Here is a 24,197-nt window from a genome sequence, read left to right as displayed (position 1 = left end):
TCTGTTTGTGCGTTCCCAGGCCATGGAGCAGGGCACTCTGGGTAATGGGCAGAGTCGACTCAGTGGGCCCGATTCTGATCTGGCTTACGCTGGTTTGACACTGAGGTAACTGCACTGACCTCAGCAGAGTCACTCCTGATTTGCTCTGAGATCAGAACCAGTCCATGGGGATTAGCACTGCAGAAAGGTGCTGCCCTGACAGAACAGCTCCAGCACCTGGAGCATTGGTACAAACTCTCCCCACGGCGCCCTGCCAGTGGGTCTCAAACCTGCTCGGGGAGGCCACGTAGAGATGAGAGGGGAATTCAACCTCCATGGCCCACTCAGTCATTGGCCTCCCCGTGGGATCCAGCCAACAGAGGGGCCAGCTGAGGTGGTGATTTTAGTGAGGGAGATGCGTGTCTGCCAGGAAGTGAGGTCAGCCAACCTGTACCTGAAGGTGACCTTGTGCTCTCCATGGTGGGGCTGGCTTTCACTGCCTGCTGGGGCGACGTAGCTCACAGACACCGCAATGCCGTCTCCCTCTAAGACCAGCCGGACGGGAAATGGAGAGGATCTGCTCCCATTCCCCTCCACTCGGAGGAGCAGGGAGAGGAGCTGCCCATAGCTGAGACGCTGGTCATGCAGAAACTTCTCTGGGAGGTGAAAGGAAGAGAGGAGAGTCCATGAGACCCTCCCAGCCTCTGGGTCCAGTCCTGCTTCCATGGATTTCAGTGGCAGAACCAACCAGCCCAGATGCAGGCCTGGCACGTACAATGGATCTCGGCTCATTTCACACATCGTTCTGGGTTTCCACTGCTGTTCTAATCTGCACTGAGACTAACGCTCTGTCAGCATCAAGATGCTTCCTAACAAGGGGGAATGTGAGCATGAGAATGGCTTTAATGGCTTGGACGCTGAGGGCTCAATTCCCGCTTAGCCTTGAAACAATACTAATGGCATCATGTATTTACAGTAACTCCTCACTTAACGTTGTAGTTATGTTCCTGAAAAATGCGACTTTAAGCGAAACAATGTTAAGTGAATCCAATTTCCCCATAAGAATTAATGTAAATGAGGGGGTTAGGTTCCAGGGACATTTTTTTCATCAGACAAAAGACTATATTATATATATACACACACACACACAGAGTATAAGTTTTAAACAAACAATTTAATACTGGTACACAGTGATGATGATTGTGAAGCTTGGTTGAGGTGGAGGAGTCAGAGGGTGGGATATTTCCCTTACTGCTAAATGATGAACTAGCAATTGGCTGAGCCCTCAAGGGTTAACTCTCTTACTCTACAAGGCAGCAGGAATGGAGGGAGATATGCATATTTTCCATAAGTACACTGCCTTGTTAATTAGATCAGCTTGCTGAGACCACAGCTGCTGCAAGCTCCCTCCGTCCTGAGCCCTGGTGTGTCCCCCCTGCTCTGTGGAAGATGGGGGTAAGCTGGGTGCAGGAGCAGCATGGGGGAGGAGGACACCATGACATTAGCCCCTCTTTTCCTTTCCTCCCCCCTGCACAGCAAGCAGGAGTCTCGGGGAGCAACTCCAGGGCAGAGGGCAGGAGCAGCACATGGCAGTGCAGGGAGGGACAGCTGCAATTGCTAGCCTGCTGGGCAGCTGCAGCACAGGGAGCTTAGGGGAGCGGGGAGCTGATGGGGGGCTGCTGGTCCACCCTGGTTCCAAGCCCCCACCAGCTAGCTCCAACGGGCTGCTCTTCCTGTCTAAGCAGTAGACAAAGCAGGCGTTAGAAGGGAGCATTGCACAACTTTAAACGAGCATGTTCCCTAATTGATCAGCAATGTAACAACGGAACAACATTAACCAGGACAACTTTAAGTGAGGAGTTACTGTATACAGCTCCTGTCATGGCAAGGGGACCCAAAGCTCTTCACAAATAATAGTAATATTAACACCTAGCTCTTAGGTAGCACCTTTCCTCAGTAGATATCAATGTCCTTTATAATGGAGGCCAGTATCATTATCCCCATGTTACAGATAGGGAAACCGAGGCACAGAGCAGGGGAATTGAGTTGCCGCAGGTCACCCAGCAAACTAGTGACAGGGCTGGGAACTGAACCAATGTCTTCTGAGTCCAGCATCCTAGCCACTAGGACCCACGGCCTCCCTTGCATACAAAGGAATCACTTCATCCACCACTGAAATACAGCCACCTCTGGGCTGGAACATGGCAGCTGGTACATCATTTTAACTGTGAATTCTTAAACAACACACAGTGGAGGTTTTATCACAGCCACGCAGCAACCACAGTTACAACGTAGTAGTTCAGCTGGGCATTCCCATATACAGCAGTACCTGGTGCTATGAAATCGGCTGGCTCCTCTCCGTCCTGCTCTAGCCAGATCTCCCCATTGGCCCAGTCCAGCTGTATTTCCTTGCCGCCTGGAGCTTCAGCTCTCCAGCTGTCAGGCCCTTGGCAACCAATGCACACAGTCAGAGCATGCAGTGAGGCATGATGGGAAATATAACATGGAGCATACAGGGGGTATCCCCGGCAGAATAGTCAGCTCTTTGATCTGGGCATAAGCGTCACAACAATAGCACATTTGGAAATGTAGCCCTTATTTAGATTTTTAGGGGGGCTGCATCTCAGGAATGTCTTGCCCAAATGACCCCCAAACTGGCCCATTAATACCACCATCAGCCCCAGGAGGCACAGCAAGTTTCAGGACAATCTGAGAAAGCACACAGATTTTAGAGCATTAAGAATCATCCACTTCTGAAGGGGAAAGCGCTGCTCGGCGTGAACTAGAAAAGAGCTGGTGCACGACTGGCTAATTGGGTGCTGAGCCCTTGAAAATCTGGCCCTTAACGAGCAACCCAAAATTGGCTAGATTTCCTACCACAGAAAAACACATGGTATAAAGCCTGGCTCTAGTTCAAATGTATGGAACACATTACAGGGATGTGGCAATTGGTAACATGTTTTTAATACAATCAGGATAAGCTTTCATCGGATGTAGTTCCATACCATCGGCTCTGTGGGCAGCTGTGCACAGGTCAGGTTACATTCATGGGCACGACAGCTGAGCTACCCACATGGGGGGAATTTTTCTGCACCGGGGCAGGAAGCCCACCCCCAGGGTGATGCTCAATGGTTGTATTATGTACGTTTCTTGTGATGCTCAGCAGAGGGCAGAATTTCCTCACATATGCAGCAAAGAGATGGGATTCAGCCTTGTAAGACATATCCCTGGCCGCAGGCCCAGTGGAGATAAAGTCCTGTTTTCATGGCCTGAGCAGTACCTTCCCTCCATCAAAGCGAGGGTCATGCAGAGGCCTTTCCCCAGTGGGAATAACCCATGCTATGCACAATGGTTAGGCCAAGGCTGGGTGACCAGATTGCAATTGTGAAAAATCGGGATGGGGGTGGGGGGTATAAGCATCTATATAAGAAAAAGCCCCATATATCAGGACTGCCCCATATATCAGGACTATAAAATTGGGACATCTAGTCACCCTAGGAGGAGGAAGCCGACGTAGAAGTTCCAAGTGTGAGCAGAACCCTTGAGCCAGCTGTTCACCCCTTACTAGGCAGAGACTCCAGAGGGAGCCAGGGGGAACCTCCCCCCACATGTTCATCCATCCCCTCCCCAAGCCAACTGACTCTGCTCCATGGTTTTTTGGGGAAAAGGCCATTCAAACCTTTCAAAGCAACCCCAGCCCCATGCCACTGCAGGATGGTTACAGCTTCCTTGAAGTAGCAACATCTGCCATCTATCCGGTACGTTACAGCCCATAGCAACTTACAGACTATATATCGGTATCTAGGGACCACGGCATCCACCACTTCCATGAGCTACTCTGGGGATGAAGGTGGTAGTTATGTAATGGCCACGCAGCAGTTCTGGGCGGGAAGTGAAGGGGAATACTAGGTCCAGTTGATCTTGCAGGGGGAGTTTATGGTGGCAAATTTAGACTCGGCTGGTATCAGTGGTTTATTTGCAGAGTGAGGGGAGGCCAGAGGACTGCCACTCCCCCCCCCCAATCTAAGCCAGAGTCAGGCCCAAACCAGGATGTTCAGACCCAGACAGTGCAATGTTCAGTGACTTGCCAGCCTCCATCCCAGAGTCTCCCTCCTCCATCCCTGCCTCCCCTTTCCCATAAGCAGGCACCGGCTCTGGTGCTAGGTCTGGTACCTTGGCTGAAGTCAGAGCGGATGTGGTGCACCTCGTACTGGGTGGCTGCAGTGCACACAGTCGAGTGGCCATAGCAGAAGCAGCTGGTGCAGCCTGCAGGGTTGTGGGGCTGCAGATTGAATGAGCCAGGTTGGCATCTGGACGCAGGGAGACAAAACACAGCAGTGGTGCTGAATAGGGGATGGGGCAGGCATGGATGCTTGCAGTGCGGGAACTCATAGCTACTCCCCTCCTGTCTTCTCCCAACATGATGCAGTTGAGGAGCAACGGGTGTGGGCACAGGCAGTAGGGAGGGAAGGAGGGAGAAGAAAGGGACTTCAAATCCCAACCTCTCCCAGCAGGAGTCGCAGGAGAGAAAACACACCTCAAACACTGCATTCCCAGCCTGTCCCCGCAGGGAGCAGAACAGAGGCAGGAGGACTGCACAGAATGGGAAAGAGGTGCTGGCTCAGGGGAATTAACCACTGCACTCCCAGCTCCTCCCAGCAGGAGGCACTGTAGGGAGTAGGTCGGAGCACTGGCTGTGGGGAACTGGCGGCTGCCGTGGTCCTATCTTCTCCTGGCAGGAGGCAAAGTAGGGAGTAGCGAGCTGGCAGCTCCTCCAGTCTCCACCCCCATCCCATTGCTCTAGTCGGGGCGGAGGGGTGCTCCCTCTCTCATGCCCACCCCGGAAGGAGAGACCGACCCAGCAGTGGCTGAGCTCATGCTGGGCGCCCTGACACCTGAAAGGGAGGGGATGTGGTTTTCCAGCCCAGCCCTGCCCTGCCCTAAGCCAGTCCCCAGCACGGCCTGAGATGGTGCTTCACTCACCTGTTGCACAGGTAGCCTTCCACCTTCTCCTTGCAGGAGCAGCGCCCCGAGTTGGGGTCACAGGTCCCCACGCTGCCGGCAGGGTCGCAGGCACAGGGTCTGCAGAGGCAAAAGCCAACAACATGAGACCAACTCCCCACTCACCCGTCCGTCAGCCCTTGGCCCTATCAGGTCAGGGTCGAGGCTGCACTCCAGGGCGGGAAGCGGAGAGAGGCCAAGCTCCTCTGAAGTGCAGGGGAGCCTGGGCTCCAGGAGCCAGTTCTCTCACCTGCAGCCCCCTTCGCTCAGAGAGTGGAACCCGGCCCGGCAGCGCTCGCACTTCCAGCCAGTCACGCTGGCCTTGCAGTCGCAGGCCCCCGAGTTGTCACACTGGAGCCGCAGGGAGCCTGCAAGGAACCAAACCAAGAGGAAGCAGTGAGGGAGGGGGAGGTGGCAGAGAGAGAGCAGGGGAAAGAATGGGTGTGTATGGGTGTGTGCAAGACCCTCCTGCAGCTGGGGAGATGGGAGCCGAGCCACAGGGGGGTTGGCAAGAGAGGGAGACCGCTCCCCTCACCCCTCCACAAAGGGGAGCAAGGACTCTGCCTCAAGCCAGCACTATGGGACCTGGGGGAGGTGGAGCGGGAAGGGGGGTGCCTCTGGGAGCCATGGGCTGAGGGAAGAACATGCTGCAATAGGTGGCAAGAGGGCAAGTCACAGAACAATAGTGTGTGGGGGAACTGACGGAGAGAGCAGGGCATGGGGGGGAGGGGAGGGTGGGAGAGACGTTCCCCGGGATGGGACGTGGTTGAACATTTAATGTGATGGGTTTGGTTTTTTTAAGAGGTCTCATCCCAATCACTGAGGATGCAGCTTTGTCCCTTCCCCCAGTTAACTGTGCCCACATTTCTGTCACAGCCCTCTCGCTCCCTGGAGCAGGGGAGGGGCCTGTTCTCACTAGAAACGCTTGGCTGGGATCGCTCACCAGCATAGCTTCCATGTGCAGACGCACTTATAGGGGCAAAAAAGGGCTTTTGTAGGTGCAGTGAAACGAGTTCTGTTGTATCTACACTAGGGCTTTTGCCAGCATAACTGTGTCAGTGCGGGGGGAAAAAGTCACAGCCCTAACCAACATTGCTGTAACTCTCTAGTCTAGACCTGCCTGGAGACACAGGCCAAGCGCAGCGCGTGGTCACAGCTTTGCCAGGTGGAGGCTGGACAAGCTGATGGAACGTGGCATCACCTGCGCCAGGGCCACCCCGTTTCCTCCCCCCAGCAATGTTGCCGTGCACCACGTACCCGCCGCGTTGCAGTTGCATGGCTGGCAGGCCGTCTGCCCATCCCACCAGTAGTAATTCTGCCGGCAGCGCTCGCAGTGCGGCCCGTCGGTGTTATCCTGGCACTTCAGGCAATGGCCGCCGTGCCCCGTGCGCCGGTACAGCTCCCGGTCGTAGAAGCAGTCGACCGATCGGCCGCTGCAGTTGCATGCTGTGCCAGGGGAGTGAGGGGGGGAAGAGCGAGAACGTCACAGGGGCCAAAACAGACATGGAGATGGAGGGGCTTGGGTCTCAATTACCCCTGGGGGGTGGGTGAGACAAACCCATGGCACTCGGGACCTCCGCTGGGTTCCAGCCTAGGTCTCCTGGAGTGACCGGATGATGTGTTACCTCACTGGACTGCTATTATTATTATTATTATTCTGTATTGTTTGTAATCTGGGAGCACCAGGAGCCCCGTCATGGGTCAGGACCCCTTTTGGCTAGGGGCTAAGCACAGAACAAGGGTAGGCCCTGTCCCAAGAGCCCCTGCTTCTGGGGTGCAGGAGGGGAATTCCCCGTGAAAGGCCACGCTCAGCTGTGCTAGTCCTCAGATTCCCCATGGTTTCTCCTTCAGTGTCTAAATGCACTGACAATCGTCCGTGTGTCTGTCTCTGACTGTAGGTAGCGCTCTTGCCTCTGAATCAACCTTGTTATCTGTTGAGCACCCACTGGGGGCTCAGAGCAGTGCTACATCCAGGAGATCAGACCCCTACCCCATGACACTTATAGTCTTAATGGGATGGAAAACACAAAATATATGTCTGCCCTCAGAGAAGGGCTGATGTAACCGATGGGTAACCCCCTGGGTGCAGCATGGACATCTTTCCACAGTGGCTGGAGCTGTCCTGCTAGAGAAAGGATCTGTTCTCTTGCTGCGCCAGGGTGCAGGAGATGCCACTGCCCTGGGTCAGAACCAGAACCCTGAGCTGACTTCCCCCAGCCTCAGACGTTAGCAGCTTTTGACCACTGCCCACCAGGGCTGGATTCGAGCTGGCCACCTACAGGGACAGAGCTCCCTGGATGCTAAGAAATGACTTTCTGAATGGCAGAGTCAGCCTGGTGAGTGAGGAGTGGGAGCTTCCTGGGAGCGCCTGCAGGGCCCTAAGCTCTGGTACTCACGGAGACACTCGTTGGCGGACTCAGCAGTTCCTCGCGCCCACGGCCGGTCCTGGTAGAAAGCCTGGCATTGCTCACAGTCCACGCCGGTGGTGTTGTGCTGGCAGAGGCAAACCAGCTGGCCCACTTCATTGGGGGCACACTCATTGGCATGGCCGTTGCACTTACACCTGCAAGGGTGCCAAGGGACTGTCACCGTCAGGGTTCGGCTGAGCAAGGGAGCGGTAATTAGAATGACCATTGTGCTCAGCAGAGACATTCCCTCGGTAGGCTGGCCCAGTTCCCACGGACTGCAGGGAAGCCACAGACTCCAATGACAGGCTCACCCCTGGATTTGGTCCAGTTTGTGGTGGAGCCAGGGTGTTATTTCAAGGAGATGAGCTACTCTAGAGCAGTGGTTCCAGACTGCTCTACCTCCTTCAGGAGTCTGATTTGTCTTGCATACCCCAAGTTACACCTCACTTAAAAACTTGGACTTTGGCTTCTCTGCCGTGGGCCCAGCAAGTCTAACACTGGCCCTGGCGACCCCATTAAAATGAATTTTCCCACAGTCCAAGAACTGCTGATATTGTATATAGAACAGTATAAACAAATCATTGTCTGTAGGAAATTTTCGTTTGTAGTGAGTTCGCTACTGGTTTTTATGTAGCCTGTTGTAAAACCAGACAAGTATCTAGATGTGCTGATGTGCCCCTTGGAAGACCTCTGCGTACCCCCAGGGGTACACGTACCCCTGGTCGGGAATCACAGCCCTGTGGCCCTGTGCCCTGTGCAATGCTCAAGTGTCCTGATTTGCCAACATACAGTGCAGGCCACAAATCTGCCACCCTGTCACCAGACCCTCCAGCGGCTTCCCAGGCATGACTCCCTCTGCCCACAGCTCCAGAGGGTCACTGGGAGGAGATAACACGCTGGGAGAAAACCCCACCCCAATGGGGGAGTGACCTGGAGGGCAGATGGGTCAGGACCAAGAGGGAGGTCCTGGGGACATTAAGGGAGCCTGGCCGCTCCAGAGCAGCCAGTGCGGAAAGGGTTAACAAAACAGAAAGATGAGAGAACAAGGTTTGGGCACAGGTAAAGCCCTGATGGGAGGGTGGTGGCTGGGGGGAGCCTCTCGCTCCAGTCAGAAGGAGGCTTCTTACCTGGGTGCTCTGCTTTAGGGCTGCGGTAAGTGGACTGGGTTAGGTGGCACATAAGAACATCCAGCTGAACCCAGCTGAGCCCAGCCCCCCGTGGCTCAGCTGGGACAGCTGCCTGCAGTACACAAGGGCGCGGGTTCTAGCCCAGCTAGCGGAAGGCAGGCTCAGCCGGCAGGCCAAGTGCACTGTAGTGTCTAGCCAGCAGCTGGTGAGTGCACAGGGATGTGTCTGAGGGGGTGGCTGTGGGGCCGGTTTCAGGGCCCCCAGGAGAGCATCGGGGTGTGGACAGAACAGACGTCACCCAAACGGGAGGAGGAGGGAACGCAGCATAGGCTGGGGCCATTTCAAGGCCACCCACCCCACTCCCACAGGCGCTCCCCAGCAGCACTCGCTGCGAGGTCATTTAGACTGAGGGTGGCCTGGTCAGACGCTAATGAGCTCCAGCTGTTTGGGACTGGAGTGTCAGACAAAGTCGCTGTGTGCTCCTGGCCTCCCTCTGCCGGCGTCTCTACTCGAGCGTGGGGAGCAGCTCTCTCTGGGCGACTGAGATGTTGACCCTGGGGATCTGACGGGAGCAGGGAGGTACTGACAGTACAGCCTCATTCCAGACACCCAAGGGGGAAGAGCCTGGAGGGCGTGATGTGCCCTGCTCCGTGGGAGTGCTCATACCCAGGTCGCTCACTCGCAGCTACCGCAGGCCTCGCCCAGTTTGTCCTCCAGAAGCAGCGAACTCCACCGGGCTTTAGCAGGACAAACCTGGGCTGGCAATGGCGGATCGAAATAGAGGAAGGATTCAGCTAAACCCTGCAGCAGTTCCAACGCTGTCCTCTCCTTCCTGTCAAGCCCAGCGACCCCAGGGCCAGCTGTCAGTACAAGCCAAGCAGGCGGCCCCTTGCCATACTGCTCACCCTGCTGGGAGCGCACTGTGTTTGAGCAGGCCAAGGTTTGACCCTTTGGACACTGAAGAGGAGGATATTGGTGTCCTGGGCCTTCTCCCTCAGTCCCACAGGAGCTCAGCCTCCCAACTCTGCAGTCAGCCACGGGCCTTGGTGCCCCACTCATGGTCTGATCATGGTCACTGGCTGCTCTGCCCCACACAGAGCCTCCTCACCTATGGCCTGACCCCCTGGGGAGACCGGTCTCGGCTTTGGTCTGAGGGACCAGCTGGGAACCAGCAGGGGGCAGCTGAAAGAAAAGGTGAGAAAAGTGGGGGTTCTCCCAGCTGGGGAAGTGGAGGGGGGTTCTCCCAAGCATCCTGCCTGCTAACAGCTGGAGACCCCGCCTCTCATAGACCAGCCTCCCTCCCTGGCTCCAGCCTGCTTAGCCTCACCCACGCCCCAAAGCTCACAGGCAGTCTGGCCCACATGACCCGAGGGCACAGCACGCCGAGTGGGCAGTCTCCCACCATCACAAGCCCTGTGTGCTGGCAGGAAGAAAGCTGGCCCCACTCCAGGGCAGGCGGGAGCCGGAGGCAGCCGCTGTGTTTGGGTGAGTTGTGTGTTCTGGCTGGTTTGCTAATCCCCCGAACAGGACTTTGTTTGGAGCTCACTCTGCGAAGGCGTAGCATGGGAGCCGAGGGTTTGTTTCTCCCACAATAGTTTTCAGAACCTGACTGGCAGCCCAGAGCTCCATGATCCAACTGCTTGGGCCGTGTAAATGCTCTACGCATTGAATACAAACCGTGCACCATATACAAGCAGGACAAAGCCTGCTCCACACATGAGCAGCCTTCCACAGCCTGTTCCCCTGCCAGGTCCTCTTTACTGGAGAGCCATCTCCCTTGAGTGCCTGCCTGCTGCCTCCTGAAGTTCCTCTTCCATCTGATAATGAGAACATCCATGCAGCCCCAGCACCTGGGAGCTGATACTGGGGACTTTGGGCAGAGAAAGAGCGACACGCTTTCTGAGTCCATTGAGATTCATGGGCTTTCTGGAGGGACTGGGAGGGAAGATGGCAAGTATAATCCCAGAAGCATAGGCCTGAAAAGGACCTCAATAGGTCATCTAGTTCAGTCCCTTGCAGAGGCAGGACTAAGTATTATTTAGACCATCCCCGACAGGTGTTTGTCTAACCTGTTCTTAAAAACCGCCAGAGATTCCACAACCTCCCCAGGTAATTTGTTCCAGTGCTTAAAGACCCTGACAGTTGGGAAGTTTTTCCTATTTCTAACCTAAATCTCCCTTGTTGCAATTTAAGCCCATTACTTCTTGTCCAGTCCTCTGCAGATAAGGACAATTTATTATCCTCTTTATGTACTTGAAGACTTATGTGTCCCCTCAGTCTTCTCTTCTCCAAACTAAACAAACCTAATGTTTTTCAGTCTTTCCTCATAGGTCAGGTTTTCTAGGCCTCTTAATAATTTCTGTTGCTTTCCTCTGGACTGTCTCCAATTTGTCCACATCTTTCCTGAGGCACCTTGCCCAGAACTGGACACAGAACTCCAGCTGAGGCCTTATCAGGGCAGAGTAGAGCAGAAAAATTACTTCTTGCATCATGCTTGCTGGACTCCTGCTAATACAGCCCAGAATGATGTTCACTTTTTTTGAAACAGTGTTACACTGTTGACTCCTATTTAGATTGTGAGCCACTGTAACCCCCATGTGCAAAATAGGGACTGCGCTGCTTAAACAAGGGGAACTGGAGTGTAAGTGCCTCTCATCTGAGGATCTCAAAGGGCATTAAGCCTCCCATCCTCCCTCTGTACCATCATCTCCATTTTACAAATGGTGAAACTGAGGACCAAGGAGATTAAATGGCTTGTTCCAATCACATCGTCTCAGAGCTGGAGGCAGAACCCAGGAGTCCTGACTCCCCATCCCTTGCCTTAATCACAAGAACACCCCTCCTTCCACCTCTTCTCCTCATGCCCCAGCCACGCCTTACCTGCCGCCGACCGAGAAGTCGGAGATGGCATAATAGTAGGACTGCAGCACCTTGGGATCCTTGAAGATGTCGTCCCCAAACGTGTTGAGCCGGTTCAAGGAGATGAGCAGGTCAGTGCCGGTCACCCACTCCTAAGGAATTCAGGCCACAAGAGAGCTGTTGGTGAGTGGCCCAAGCAAACACATCACCCTGTGGGGGTTCAGCAGCCCCTTTACAAGAGGGAGCAGAGGCAGCAGAACCATCCCACACCATCTTGAGGCACCACCATGTGTATAGTACTAAGTCCTCCCCTTAATTAATCGAACCTTCATGCTGTTTAGACACACACGTGCACATGCCAGAAATCGTGCAGTCCAGGTGTGGCATGAACTGGTCTTCTCTCCATCAGCACCATGTCCTCCCGTGCAGAGGGAGGCCCTGAAATGTTCTCCCCACTTGGCTGGCAGCGGAGAGGGGCCCAAGACCTGACATTGGATCCCAGTTTCAAAATAGCCAATGTTTTGGGAACTTTGGGGGATTTGACCCATTGAGATGGAAGGCGCTCAGATACCCCGGTGATAGGTGACCTAATGAATGATGGATACATTAGATAAAATTTAGGATCCAAATGTCTTCAAAACCCAAGTGTGTTTGGACCTGAGATTTTGGTCCAGGTCCATTTTGGGTCACCGCTGGTAATGGCTGGCTTTCGATTGGTTTATGGAGAACAACTTTCTTCCTTGCTCCTGGGAGAATGTGTGTGATGAGGACTTTGCTCTGTGTCTTCCCAGGGCACGAGGGCAGCAGGCACCAGTGGGGTCACTCTGAAGCTTCTCTACTTCTCCCCCACCCCTTCATCAGAGACCTCCGTCCTCTGCACAGAGCTGGAGCAGAAGATCTGACATTTGTAAAAATCATCTCTCCGAGGGATCCAGTCAGGAGGAGATTCGCTGAGGGAGCTGCCACAAAATCAGATGCTATAAAGCCAGAGACTGGAACGTTAACGTTCCATGAGAGAATTGATGGGAACTGAAGGGGATGTTCTGCAGCCAGTGTATAGGGTGTATCCTCTCCACTAAGCCCTCTGAGTATGTGCTTTCCACCACCTTTGAGTCCCTTTGAGAGCACAGTGTGGTCCAACCTTAGGCCTGGTGCCTGGACACAACCCTAGTTCCCAATATTGGTAGCAAAATGAGAGAGAACCTTAGACTATGAAGTTGAACAAAGACTGGATGTTTTGAATCCCAGGGTATGTCTACATTGGAATGGGTAATTTCCAGTCAAGTAGACATACCCACTCTAGCTCTGATTGAGCTAGTGCACTAAAAACAGAAGTGTAGCCATGGCGACTGAAGGGCTAGCCATCAGAGTATATACCTAGGCTCTCGGACTGCATCGTACGGGGCAGTTGGGCCATCCTGCCACTTGTCCACCGCAGCCATGCTGCTATTTTTAGTGTACTAGTTCAGGCACAGCTAGAGTGGGTATGTCTACTCAAGCTGGGAATTACACCTTCCAGCTCCAGTGCAGACCTCCCTATGGTGTTGGGGAATGGGGTTAGCCAACGAGAGTCTGGAAGAACTGGATTAAGGCCAGCCTAGCACAATCCATTCCACTAGGGTGTTGGAGGTTAGTCGCCATGGGCTTGGTGGATCAGAGTTTGGGCCAACTGAGCATGGTCCATCAGACCCCTATAAATCCAGCTCATGCACATATTGCACATCTGTACATTCACACACACACATACACTCACATCGGAGCAGAATGGAACTAAGAGCGGAATCTCTCTTTTTATCTGACCAGATATTTCTAATGTGTGCACCCCCATGGGACCTGAGCACTAACGATATTGCAGCTCTCCAAGCATAGTTCCCAATGCCAACTCCCCTGAGTCACCCGGTCTACTGGCCACACATGGCCGCCTCCAACCCTGAGCCCAGTACCTGTAGCACAGGGCTCCTGTCAAAGCTGTAGGCACTGGGCCGGCCCTCCAGGGTGGAGAAGGCCACGTTCCCTCCGCTCAGTGGGGAGATGTCGCTGAACTCCTCAGTGCAGAAGGCCACCTGCTCATCCTCACCAGGCCGCAGGTACTGCCGCTCTTGCTTCCTGTAGGTCTTCCCACAGGAGGCGCTGTAGTACTGGTATGGGATCCAGGGCCCGTCCACACGGCTGCGTTTGTAAATAGCAAAGCTCTCTGGCCGGCTTGTGTGAAACTTCAGCCGCACATAGGTGATTTCATAGGACTTCCCTGAAGAAGGAGGAGAAGAGAAGGCAATGTAGTTAGGTGCAAAGAGCTCACCCACAGCCTGTACATCTCTCTTTGGGTACCACCAATTTCAGGAGCTACAAATGCTTGCAAAAAAATCTGCTGACATAGGTCATTCATGCCATGGGGTAACTGACTTATTGCCCATGCTAACCCCATATGTTGTGCCTTGAGGAACCTGTGACCTGTACTTCTAAATGCAGAGGTGTAACATTGTCCCTGTGTTACAGCTGCAGAGACTGAGGTTCAAGAGAGCTGATGAAGTGATTTTTCCAAGGGAAAGGAATTACTGGAGCAGTTGGGGATAAAACCCAGGAGTCCTGAGGCCCGCCCTGTGCTGTAGATGTTCTGTGAATACACAGAGGACTTCAGGACTGTCATTCTGACACTCTTCTTACCAGTACAAAATTCACACCCACATTTTAAATGCTAGAAAAGGGAATGTTTTACAGAGACGCTACCCCAGAGGCATGAGCCATCAGAGCAGGTCCGTCCCCAATTGTCGGGGCAGGGATGAGCAAATGCCTCCTCTCCTGGACACACCTCACATCAACACCAGGCAGGAAATTCTTGCTCACATGGACTCCAGTCGCACCTTGGATTCCCCTGGACAACACCAGCTCATAGTGACCCAGCCAGCCAAGTGTCCCTGACATCTTCTGCTTTTGCTGTTTAAAGCAACACATTTATTTTCTCTCCCTCTGTTTCTCTTGACGGATGTAGAGATACGTCAGCCCAAAGACAGCTTTGCAGCTGCTCTTTTGGTGCTGGTTCATGCCAATGATGGGAAGGAGGACGCTGAACATTAAAAAGCTGCCAATCCATCCAGGTCAGAGGATCAGAGCTGGCACCCAGACAAGACACTCACCTTCTCAGGTGCCAGCTGAAATCCAGCCTAGCTCGAGGTCATTGCCATCCAATAGATGCTCAGTGATCTCTGCAAAATGGGTCTGCTGGGTCTCAAGCCAGATTCCAGCAGACAAGCATCTCACGCACACACAAAAAGGCCCAATTCTGAGCTCACTCACACCCGTATGAGTCAGGAATAAACTTCACTGAAGTCAATGAGCCAGCTCCTCAGATGGTGAAGTCAATGGAGCTACGCTGATTTACAGCGGCTGAAGAGCTGATCCAATGAAGCTAGACTGCTGTAAAACCAGCGTAAGGGAGAGGAGAACCAGGCCCACCATCACTGACTGGCCTCCTCCAGCGTAGGGTTAGGAAAAGAGCTGGAGGACTCAGTGGACCATGGAGACTCAACTCCCTTGTTGGCCTTTCGAGTGAAGGTTGACACCACCCGCTGACGGAGCGGCGTGCGGAGGAGGTTGCAACGAGGATAAACAGAGGGGGTTCCAGGCCCTCAGGGCAGTTGATCCACCACTACAATCGCTTATTGAAAACATAAGTGAGAAAAAAGAATACAAATATCAAACTGCTTAATTGCCAGAGACAAAGGACTGGGTCCAAATCCGAGAGCTGGTTCTTCCATAATTATACCACTATTGATAGTACAAAACAATCCCCTACAAGGTTTTAACTTTGTTGGAAAAGATAATGAGTCCGGAATGTCAGATGGGTTATTTGGGGACTAAGAAAAAACAGCCTTTAATTAGACCCATATGAATTATGTTGGCTACGGGCTGTGACTTTGTAAGAATGCTGTCGGGGAGTGGAGCTAACTCAGGCTACCGCCGGGCTGCAGAGGGAAGAATCTGCCATGGATCAGAGCCGTACAGCAGTGGCCAGATTCTTGCTTGTCGTCACAGAAACTTGACTACTGTTTGCAGTTCTGTCTTCGGGAGAGATTTGCTGATAACCTCGCAAGGAGGCAGCAAGTGTTAGGGGAAGGTTGACAGCAACAGCTCTGCCTTGGAGACAAGCCCACCCTGTGGGGTGACTCTTCCAAGGTGCTGAGTGCTGAACACCCATTGAGTTCAGTGGGAGCTGAGCACCGCTGAGGATTGGGCCCAGCATGGCTGTTGTACCCATACTCTCTCTTCTCTGTCTGTTTTGACTCTGCGCTTCCTCTGTGGTTGCCTTCCACCCTCTGGAAGCTTTCTAAATTGATCCTAGTGGGGGCTCTTTATCCACGGCTGGGTTCTGTGCTCACTGACCTGCTTCCGACTCATCGCTCTTGCAGATGTACCTACATTTCGCCAGCAAGAAATAATGCATTTCTAGTGTCTTTTGTGAGAGTTCCTTAGGTTTGGTGGGTCTCAGTCTAGTTCCCAGAGAGGCATAACACAAACCACCATGACAACTAGCTCTAACTGGTGTTCTCTGCGGAGGCTCAGGATTGGCCGGGGTGGGGCAGGAGACCTCCCTCCAGGTCCAGATTGAGGCCACGGTGGATAAAATTGGATGATGAAAAATAATAATAAAAATCAGATTTTTTTGTTTAATTTAAATACAGTTTTATTTTAAAAAATAAACCTATTTAAATTTGAAATTATGACAACACATTTTATGGAGTAAACTTACTATGATTGATTAAAATCATGTAAATTAAACTTTAAAAATTAATATTAGGCAGTACATGTTTGCTGACAAAGTTTTAGGCAAAAGTCAAACCACTGAGCTGGTGGAAGTCACTGTCTCAGCACCTGGAACCACAGTTTGTTGAAGTGCAAAACCAGCTTTTGACAGCATTAGCCTCTTCTGCAGATGTGGTGAGAATATTTTCTTCACTTCAGTTTATTCAACTTGTTCAGCTCAATGACTAATTAATTCAAAGTCAAGAAACTGAGTGAGAGTTGAAAAATTTGTTTTCCTCTCCCAATTTATGAATGAAAGCGAGATGTGAGGGGATGAGATCTACTAGTTCTAAAATCTTGAAGGACATGGTGATCAGAAAGAATCTGCTTAATTCACTAACTACAGATAACACTTCCTTTGTTTAATAAGTTAGTTTTAAATGCAAAAGATGTTTTGATTAACTTTTTTTCTTGTGCATCCAGCACCTTGAAGGCTTAATTTAACTAATTAAAAAAAATTAAGTGTTTTTGTGCATTTAATTTAATTTCAGTTTCTTTCCAAACAGCTTGATGCAAATCATTAGTAAAAAAAAGAATTCTCACCTAGTAAATAAGAAATGCATCAGTCACCATTTCTAACAATAAAAAAAGCAAAAATTGAAAATCTGAATACACATATGTTAAGCTATAAAATTGCTTAAAGAGATATGTATAGATATAGAGTATTGTCCTGGTTAGCAAAAAAGCAGCACCAAATTTAGGCTAAAGACTATATTTAGTTGCAAATCAACATGATTCAGTGGTTACCAACCAATGAGAATCAAGTCTTCTTTAGGAAGAAAAAAACAACTAAGTACAAGTGCAAATCAAGATTAAAAATTGATGGTTTAAATCAAAGTTTCCTCCATGCTGTTTAAATCATGATTAAAAGTGGTGATTTAAATCAATCCACCCTTGGCAGAGGCACACTGGACAGGCAGTGCTGGTGAAGCTTGCCTTGATGATGCTCATGTTCTGCCTATCCTGAGAAATACTCAAACCTTGATTCCATGTAGGACTCCTGAAGGTCTTTTGGGTGGAATTCCAGACATCTTGGGTGGGTTTATTCCCAGACAGGAAATTCCTTGGGGGCGTCTACCAAAACAACAGGGGGTCACAGCAGTCAATGCGCAGAACAATTTCCTCTGGGAGGGGAGCTAGTCTCTGCACTGTGTCAATAAACAACCATTGAATGACCCTCACAGAATCAGCTTGGATTCCAGCTAAGTAGGACATGGCGGTAGCAGCGGGAATTGGAGATCCCCGGTTCAATCTCCAGGCTATCAGATTAATAAAAGACTGCACATCAGAGAAGGTTTTGGAGTTTGCTCTTGTTCCAAGACACTAGGATAAAATTAATGGGCCAGACGCTGTTCTCATTACTCTCGTGAGAAGCTGTGATCATTCGTTTGACTACAGACGTGGCTAGCACCAACAAAAATTCTGGCACATAAGGATTTTCCTTTAGCAGCCCAGCAGGGGCAGAGGGGAGGGAAGAAGTAAAAGAACTGACATGCAGCAAACTTTGTGTGCACAAGGAAGAAAATGAGCACCGCACGCTGCACGATGTGACGGTTAGAGGAGGAGAAAGGGAGACAGGACTCCTGATTCTTTTCCCAGCTCTCTGCTTACTCTTTGGGGCTTAGTTTGCTTATCTGTAAAATGAAAAAGATCCACCAGGCTGGGAGGCTAAATTGTTTAAGTCAGTAAAACTATTTGAGGTCTCTGGATGAAAAGGACTATAGATGGGCTGAGCATTATTGTAATATATGTATGTCACATCCACCTACACGTTCAGCAGTGCCCTCAGATTGAGAAGCCACACATTAGTCCTCAATGACATGAATAGTTGCTACACAAGAATCCATCCCTAGGAGTCAAATTGGCTCCTCCTTCCTCCTCTTAGGCATGGGGAGATGTTTCATAGATTATAAGGAGGGTGTTAAAAAGTAGCTACTGAAGCTAGACATTTTTAAATCAACAGGTCCAGTTAACTTTCATGCAGGAGTTTTAAAAGAGCTGGCCGAGGAGCACTCTGGCCCATTAATGTTGATTTTCAATCATTCTTGGAACACTAACGAAGTTCCAGGCGATTAAAACAAAGCTGCTGTTGTGTCAATATTTAAAAGGGTAAACAGGAAAAGCCAGTCAAAAAACAGGTGATACAGGACTCAGTTAATAAAGAATTAAAGGTGGGTAATATAAATAATGCTAATTAACATGGGTTTATGGAAAATAGATCTCAAACGAAGTCATCATCTTTTCTGATGAGATTACAAGTTTGGTTGATATACAGGTAATAACAGCAATGTAATAGACTTCATTTTCTGTAAGGCATTTGACTTGGTACAACACACCATTTTGATTAAGAATCTAAAACAGTACAAAAACATGGCACAATTAAATGGATAAAAAACTGGCCAAGGGATAGGTCACAAAATATAGATGTAAACAGGGAATCATCAGGTGTGTTTCTAGTGGGGTCCTATGCTATTTAACAAGGTAATTTATCAATTACCTAGAAAACATAAAATCATTACTAATAAAGTTGGCAGATAAAGACTGAGGGAGAGGTAAATAATGAAGCGGACAGGTCACTGACACAGAGCAATCCAGATCCCTTGGAAAGCTGGGTGCAAGCAATTATGCATATTAATAAGATCAAATGTAAAGTCACATCTAGGAACAAAGAACGTAGGAGATACTTACAGGATGGGGAACGCTATCTTGGAATGCAATGATTCTGGAAAGGATTTGAGGGGATAATTAGCTGAACATGTGCTTCCAGTTTGATGCTGTGGCCAAAGGGCTAATATGATCCTTGGATGTATAATCAGGGGAGTATCGAGTAGGAGTGCAGAGGTTATTTTACCTCTATGTGGCACTGGTGTCACCACTGCTGGAATACTGTGTCCAGTTCTGGTGTCAATAGTTCAAGAAGGATGTTGCGGGGTGGGGGAAACTTGGAGAGAATTCAGAGAAGAACCACAAGAATAATTAAGGGATTGGGAAACATGCCTTATATTGAAAAACTCAAGGAGTTCAATCTATTAAGTTTAGGGTTAGGGTTAGCTCTGATCCCCTGGCCTGGATGGATTGGCTGCTTTTTAATGTTTAACAAAGAGGTTAAGGGGTGACTTGGTCACAGTCTATTAAATACCTACATGGGGAAGACACATTTGATAACAGAGGTCTCTTCAGTCTAGCAGACAAAGCTATCACAAGATCCACTGGCTGGAAGTTGAAGCGAGGCACATTCACAGGGGAAATAAGGTGCAAAAGTTTTTTTTACCAGTGAGGGTAGTGAGCCGTTGGGACAACTTAACAGTGGCTGTGGTGGATTTCTCATCACTGGAATTTTTTCAAAGCAAGACTGGATATTTTTCTAAAAGATTTGCTCTAGTTCAAGCAGGAATTAGTTCTGGGAAGTCTTGGGTCTGTCTGACGCAGGACATCAGACTAGATGATCACAGTGATCCCTTATGGCCTTACAATCTATGAAGCTGTAAAAGGAAAAACCGGTTTTATGGAGGTGGAACATGGAATGAGCGCTTCTCGGCTCCTCCAGCGTCGCCTTTCATCCCAGGCAGGAAGCCCAGTCCTAACTTCCTGGCGATTCAGAACAGATGTCTGCCTGCCTGTTCACGGGGGGCTGGGAAAGGAGTGACCTCTCTTGGAAACAAGCTGCTCCTGTCTCCCTCCGCCCTTAACCCCCATTGTTCCCTTAGGAATCAGTGGCCACAGCACGAACCGTCCACCCTGATGGCTTTGCAGAAGCGGTGCTATGGACTACTTCCATTGGTGCATTGGTGCGTGTCCCCGAAGAGTAGCCCAAGCTAAACAGAGACACATCGTGACAGCTTTTGGCTGTTATTATTACTGTTTATTATTTGTTTAGCTCCGACAATGACTCTCTGTAATCTCTTGTATTCAGAATGCGGATGGCAGGATATGAAAGAATGAAAATATTTGCAGAGCTGGCTAATTGCCAGGAGAGTTTATATAGCAGGGAAACCTTTTACGTTTTATTTATAATAGAAGGCAGGAGCCCTTACATTTTAACAGCTGAAAAAGTGGGACCGTTTTAGAATATCTGAAATCTATGGGCCAGATCTTCAGTTGGTGGAAACTGGCGTAGCTCCATTGAAATCGGAGCTATGCGCCTTTACACCAGTTGAAGACCTCTCCCCTAGGAATCGATTCACCACGATGTTAGTCTAGTTTTTACACCCTTGGAACTGCATTGAAGTCAATGGAGAGACACGGTTCTGTAAAACTAAAGGAGAACATTGCTGAACCAGGCCCATAATACACAGCTTTAAATAAGAAGCACAAGCGATCACACACCTTCAACCGTTGGTGACTACTTTGAATACCCGAGTGTTATTGCCTATACAGAACCCCATCTCTTTTACACACCCGTGCAATACATTTAATTCAACATATAACTCTATGGAAAATAGTGATTTTTCCCTATGAGAAAAAAAGGGGCATGTTGTTACCACATTGGACTGGGAGTCAAAATTCTTGTGACCTACTCTCTGCTCTGCCACTGATTGACTGTGTGGCCTTGGGCAAGTTGCTTCACCTTTCTGTGCCTCGGTTTCCTCATCTGTGAGCTGGAGATCATAATACTGATGGTTGGCACAGGGGCTGAATGCAGCTCCACTAGTTACTCCTCGTAAAGTGCTATGAGATCATGGATGGCAAGTGCTAAAGAAGTGCAAAGATTTAGGATACAGCCTATGATCCGTCCACAGGTGTTTGGAGGCTGGACAAATGCAGCTGGCAAACGGCAGTATGGCAAAGGCGTCTTTGCCTATTCGGGACTCACACGCTTTCTGGATCACATTAGCCTATTCAGTCGGCAGGGCCCTATGCAGCCTGCCCCCTCCTCACTGCCAGAAACAAACCTGGCTTTCCAGTGCCCTGCCCCACTTCACTATGGGCTCAGCTATTTCTAGATAGGTTCTTATCTGGTTCCCATCACCGCAGCGCCAGAGAAACTCACTGTCTTTAACGCATTTATCCTCCCAGCACCTGAAAGGCAGGGAAGTGCTGTTATCCCCATTGTATAGGTGGAGAACTGAGGCACGCAGAGGCTAAGGGTACGTCTACACTGCAATCCGAGGGGTGACTGCAACATGCACACATGCACTAGATTTAATCTAGCTGCATGGCTAAAAATAGCAGTGAAGACGAGGGCGCACAAGCTGGACAAGCCTGACCGGGACCCTGGGTACATACTTGCATGGTTGGCCCAGGATGGGGCATCTTCACCGCTCCTTTTATCCACACTAACTAGTGTAAAGCCAGCATGGGAATGCCTGCGTGAACTGCAGTCACCCCTCTGATGGCGTGGGCCAACGGCACAGAGTCATAGAAACGCAAGGTTAGAAGGGACCGCCAGGGTCACCTAGTCCAACCCCCTGCCAAGATGCAGCTCATGCAGGGAACGGTGGAGTGGGGGACTCAGCCTGGCTCTCCTGGCCATCCTGCCTCCCACAGGTCCCGCTCGCATTTTTAATCTCATCTATACATGTGTTTGATTTCGCTCGCTCTCAGGGCAGGGAGGACAATCCTAGATCATCAGACCAGCCAACCTTTCTCTTCACTTCCAGGGCCTTTCTCTTTCCAGCACCCCTCCACTCTGGGCCAGGCCCCTTGGCGGCAGCAGGTTCCCTGGGAGGGGTGGTTCTGGTCATGCTTACCCAGGTGCAGGGTGATGTTGACAGAGTTGGGGTGCTGTATCCCGAAAGCCATGGACTGGCTTTGCCACCAGGTGCTCTCCTCCTGGCTGTGGAAGTCGGTCAGGTAGGTGGCGTTGTGGTGGAGCAAGGGGTCTCCCGCGTCGCAGCGGTGGCACAGCTTGGTGGCGTCCCGGGCTCCCATCTGGAGGCAGTAATCCTCGGGCGGGGAGCCGCACGTGTTGGTCGTCCACACCTCCCTGCCGAACGCTGCATTCTCGAAGGCGGGCGTGCAGCGCTGCGCTCGCCCCTGCGGGTCGTAGCAGGAGTCCATGCCCGCTGCGGCAGGGCGCAGCCCGAGGGACAGCAAGGCCAGGACACACAGACAAGGAACCTGTGCCATGGCGAGCCTCGGAGGACACTGAGCTTCCTTCTCTCAGTCACAGCCTCTGGAGACTCTGGCAGGTCCCTCCTCCTTTGCCAGAGCAGCCCCGCTCTCAGATCCACTCGCTCCAGGTTCCATCTTGTGGATGCTGATGGAAATGCCAAAAAACGGGCTTATTTTTAAATCCAAGGCAACATATTTACCTTCTGTAGGCCCAAGATTCCCGCCAGGGTCTATGGAGGCTTCACTGGACGTGGAGTGACGGAAAGAGGCCACAGCCCCTCTTCTCTCAGGGGCTATAGATGCCAAAGGATACCCCAAAAGTGCCTGGTCCTGGCTGCGGTTGGGGTGCACCTAGAGTTTCAGCACATCCTTGGAAGCCCCTATCCTGCCACCCCCTGTCACTCCCCATCCTGGTCTCCCCACTGTGGGCCTTTGTGACAAAGCACAGGGCCAGCCAGAGAATTCTGGGAAGGGACCCCCAAACCCGACTCATTTTACATAAAGGGCGTATGGGCCCCCGCTGGGAGAATAGGGCCCAGCAGTCTGTTCCCCTCAGCCCAGTGATGGCTCTGTAATGTTTCACATCCCTCACATTTTCCAGGCTCTTTGCAAGGAAAAGGGCTAGAAAGAACCCTTTTTTTTACATGAATCTCCCTCTATTTCTTGTTGCGGGGGAGACTTTGGGTGTCACTGAGCCCAATGCCTAGCTCTGCCTCGGCTCTCACACCCCCAGCGCCGTCAGCGCTCCCCAATCCTGACCAGGGGCATCCCTGCTGTTCCAGTTTGGGGCTTCCCGCATTGTTTTGCTTGCAGGGACCCCCTCACTCAGACACCACCTTTGCCCTAACTTCCGGCACCCTTGTTATTCAAGTGACGCCAACCGTGCTGAACTGTGTTTTGTGATGGCCATGCGCTCTCCCACCGGGGACTGGGCTGAGACGCCCAAACTCCTCCTCTCTGGTTTCCCTCAGGAAGGCAAGTTTGGGGTGCAGGACTCCAGGATTCCCATTCCCTCTTGTGAGACTGAGCAGAGCAGTCAGAGGGCTCCAAGGCCCCTTTCCCCAAACACTTAAGGAAGCCTCCAGGCTCTGAAGAGTTGTGAGGTAGCTTCTTCTTCTTCTAGGGAGGCTCAGACTTGAAAAGTGTCTCCAGTAGGTGGCAGACACGGACCATCGTTAATCCCTGTCTAGTTACTAGCAGGGAAATGCTACTGGGGTGGGATGGAGGTGCTCAGAGGAACAATAGGTCACCAGAACTGGGGAGCAGGAGCCCAGGGGAGTTACAAGACGCGCCAGGCCATGATTCCCTGAGCAGCTTCTCAGATAAAAAGAACATTTTGCTTCACCTGCCTTTGTGCTATACATTTCTGATGAGTGCCTCACCCAGTCGAGGATTTAAAACCAAGAGGTGAAAGGGCTGCACTGTAGGAGGGGTCTCAACCCCAGAGCACTGGCCCCGGGGTGAATCAGAATGGTACTATCCTGGCCAAACACTTGCTACTCAGCACATGCTGCGTTGTCATGGGACATGGGAGGTTCAGACTGAGACCAGAAGAAGCCTGGTGTCCATCAGCCAGTGAGCCAGCACTGAGAGCAGACTCAGCCGATGGGGGGAGCACCCACATCATCCCCAGGCTGCATACGCTAAGTGAGAGTCCTGTATCCCATAGCAGCTGAAGTCTTGTCTTGTCACATAGTTACATCGCTGTAGCGACAGTCGTGCGAATGCCTACCATAGAGAAGCCGCACTCATGTAACCCAGTCCTTGCACTGGAACAGCTTATTTTGGTTTGCAAGTCATGGTTCATTCTGGTGCACTGCGTGTCCGCTGGGGGGTTGAACTGGGACACGGGCACCTACCGCGGTTCAGCTACTCCTGTGGCTAAATCCCCAGTGGAGACGAGGCCCGAGACTTACCTCCAGAACCCAAGGGTCCCCAGCCACTGACTGAAAGGAGCTGTTGGCCTCTG

General features: G+C 51.3%; 1 protein-coding gene across 2 annotated transcripts in view; it reads right to left on the bottom strand.

The window, feature by feature from the left end:
• LAMC3 (laminin subunit gamma 3) overlaps positions 1–22,243 on the bottom strand; it is a 43,660-nt gene extending 21,417 nt beyond the window's left edge. The window contains exons 1-10 of one of the 2 annotated variants that reach the window (XM_039506241.1): positions 21,865–22,243; positions 13,318–13,622; positions 11,396–11,526; positions 7,377–7,543; positions 6,238–6,426; positions 5,231–5,348; positions 4,963–5,061; positions 4,153–4,289; positions 2,309–2,425; positions 434–635 (exon numbers count right to left, since the gene is read on the bottom strand). In XM_039506241.1, coding sequence (XP_039362175.1) covers positions 434–635; positions 2,309–2,425; positions 4,153–4,289; positions 4,963–5,061; positions 5,231–5,348; positions 6,238–6,426; positions 7,377–7,543; positions 11,396–11,526; positions 13,318–13,622; positions 21,865–22,243 — 1,844 coding nt within the window. The remainder of the gene's footprint in view (positions 1–433; positions 636–2,308; positions 2,426–4,152; positions 4,290–4,962; positions 5,062–5,230; positions 5,349–6,237; positions 6,427–7,376; positions 7,544–11,395; positions 11,527–13,317; positions 13,623–21,864) is intronic. The other variant, XM_039506242.1, reaches the window with a different exon arrangement.
• Between the last annotated feature and the right edge of the window lie 1,954 nt (positions 22,244–24,197).

The sequence above is a fragment of the Mauremys reevesii genome, linkage group 19, assembly GCF_016161935.1.
Source record: "Mauremys reevesii isolate NIE-2019 linkage group 19, ASM1616193v1, whole genome shotgun sequence".
Classification (NCBI taxonomy): Eukaryota; Metazoa; Chordata; order Testudines; family Geoemydidae; genus Mauremys; species Mauremys reevesii.
The sequence above is the reverse complement of the archived record's forward strand: the minus strand, read 5'-3'. Positions and strand labels throughout refer to the sequence as shown.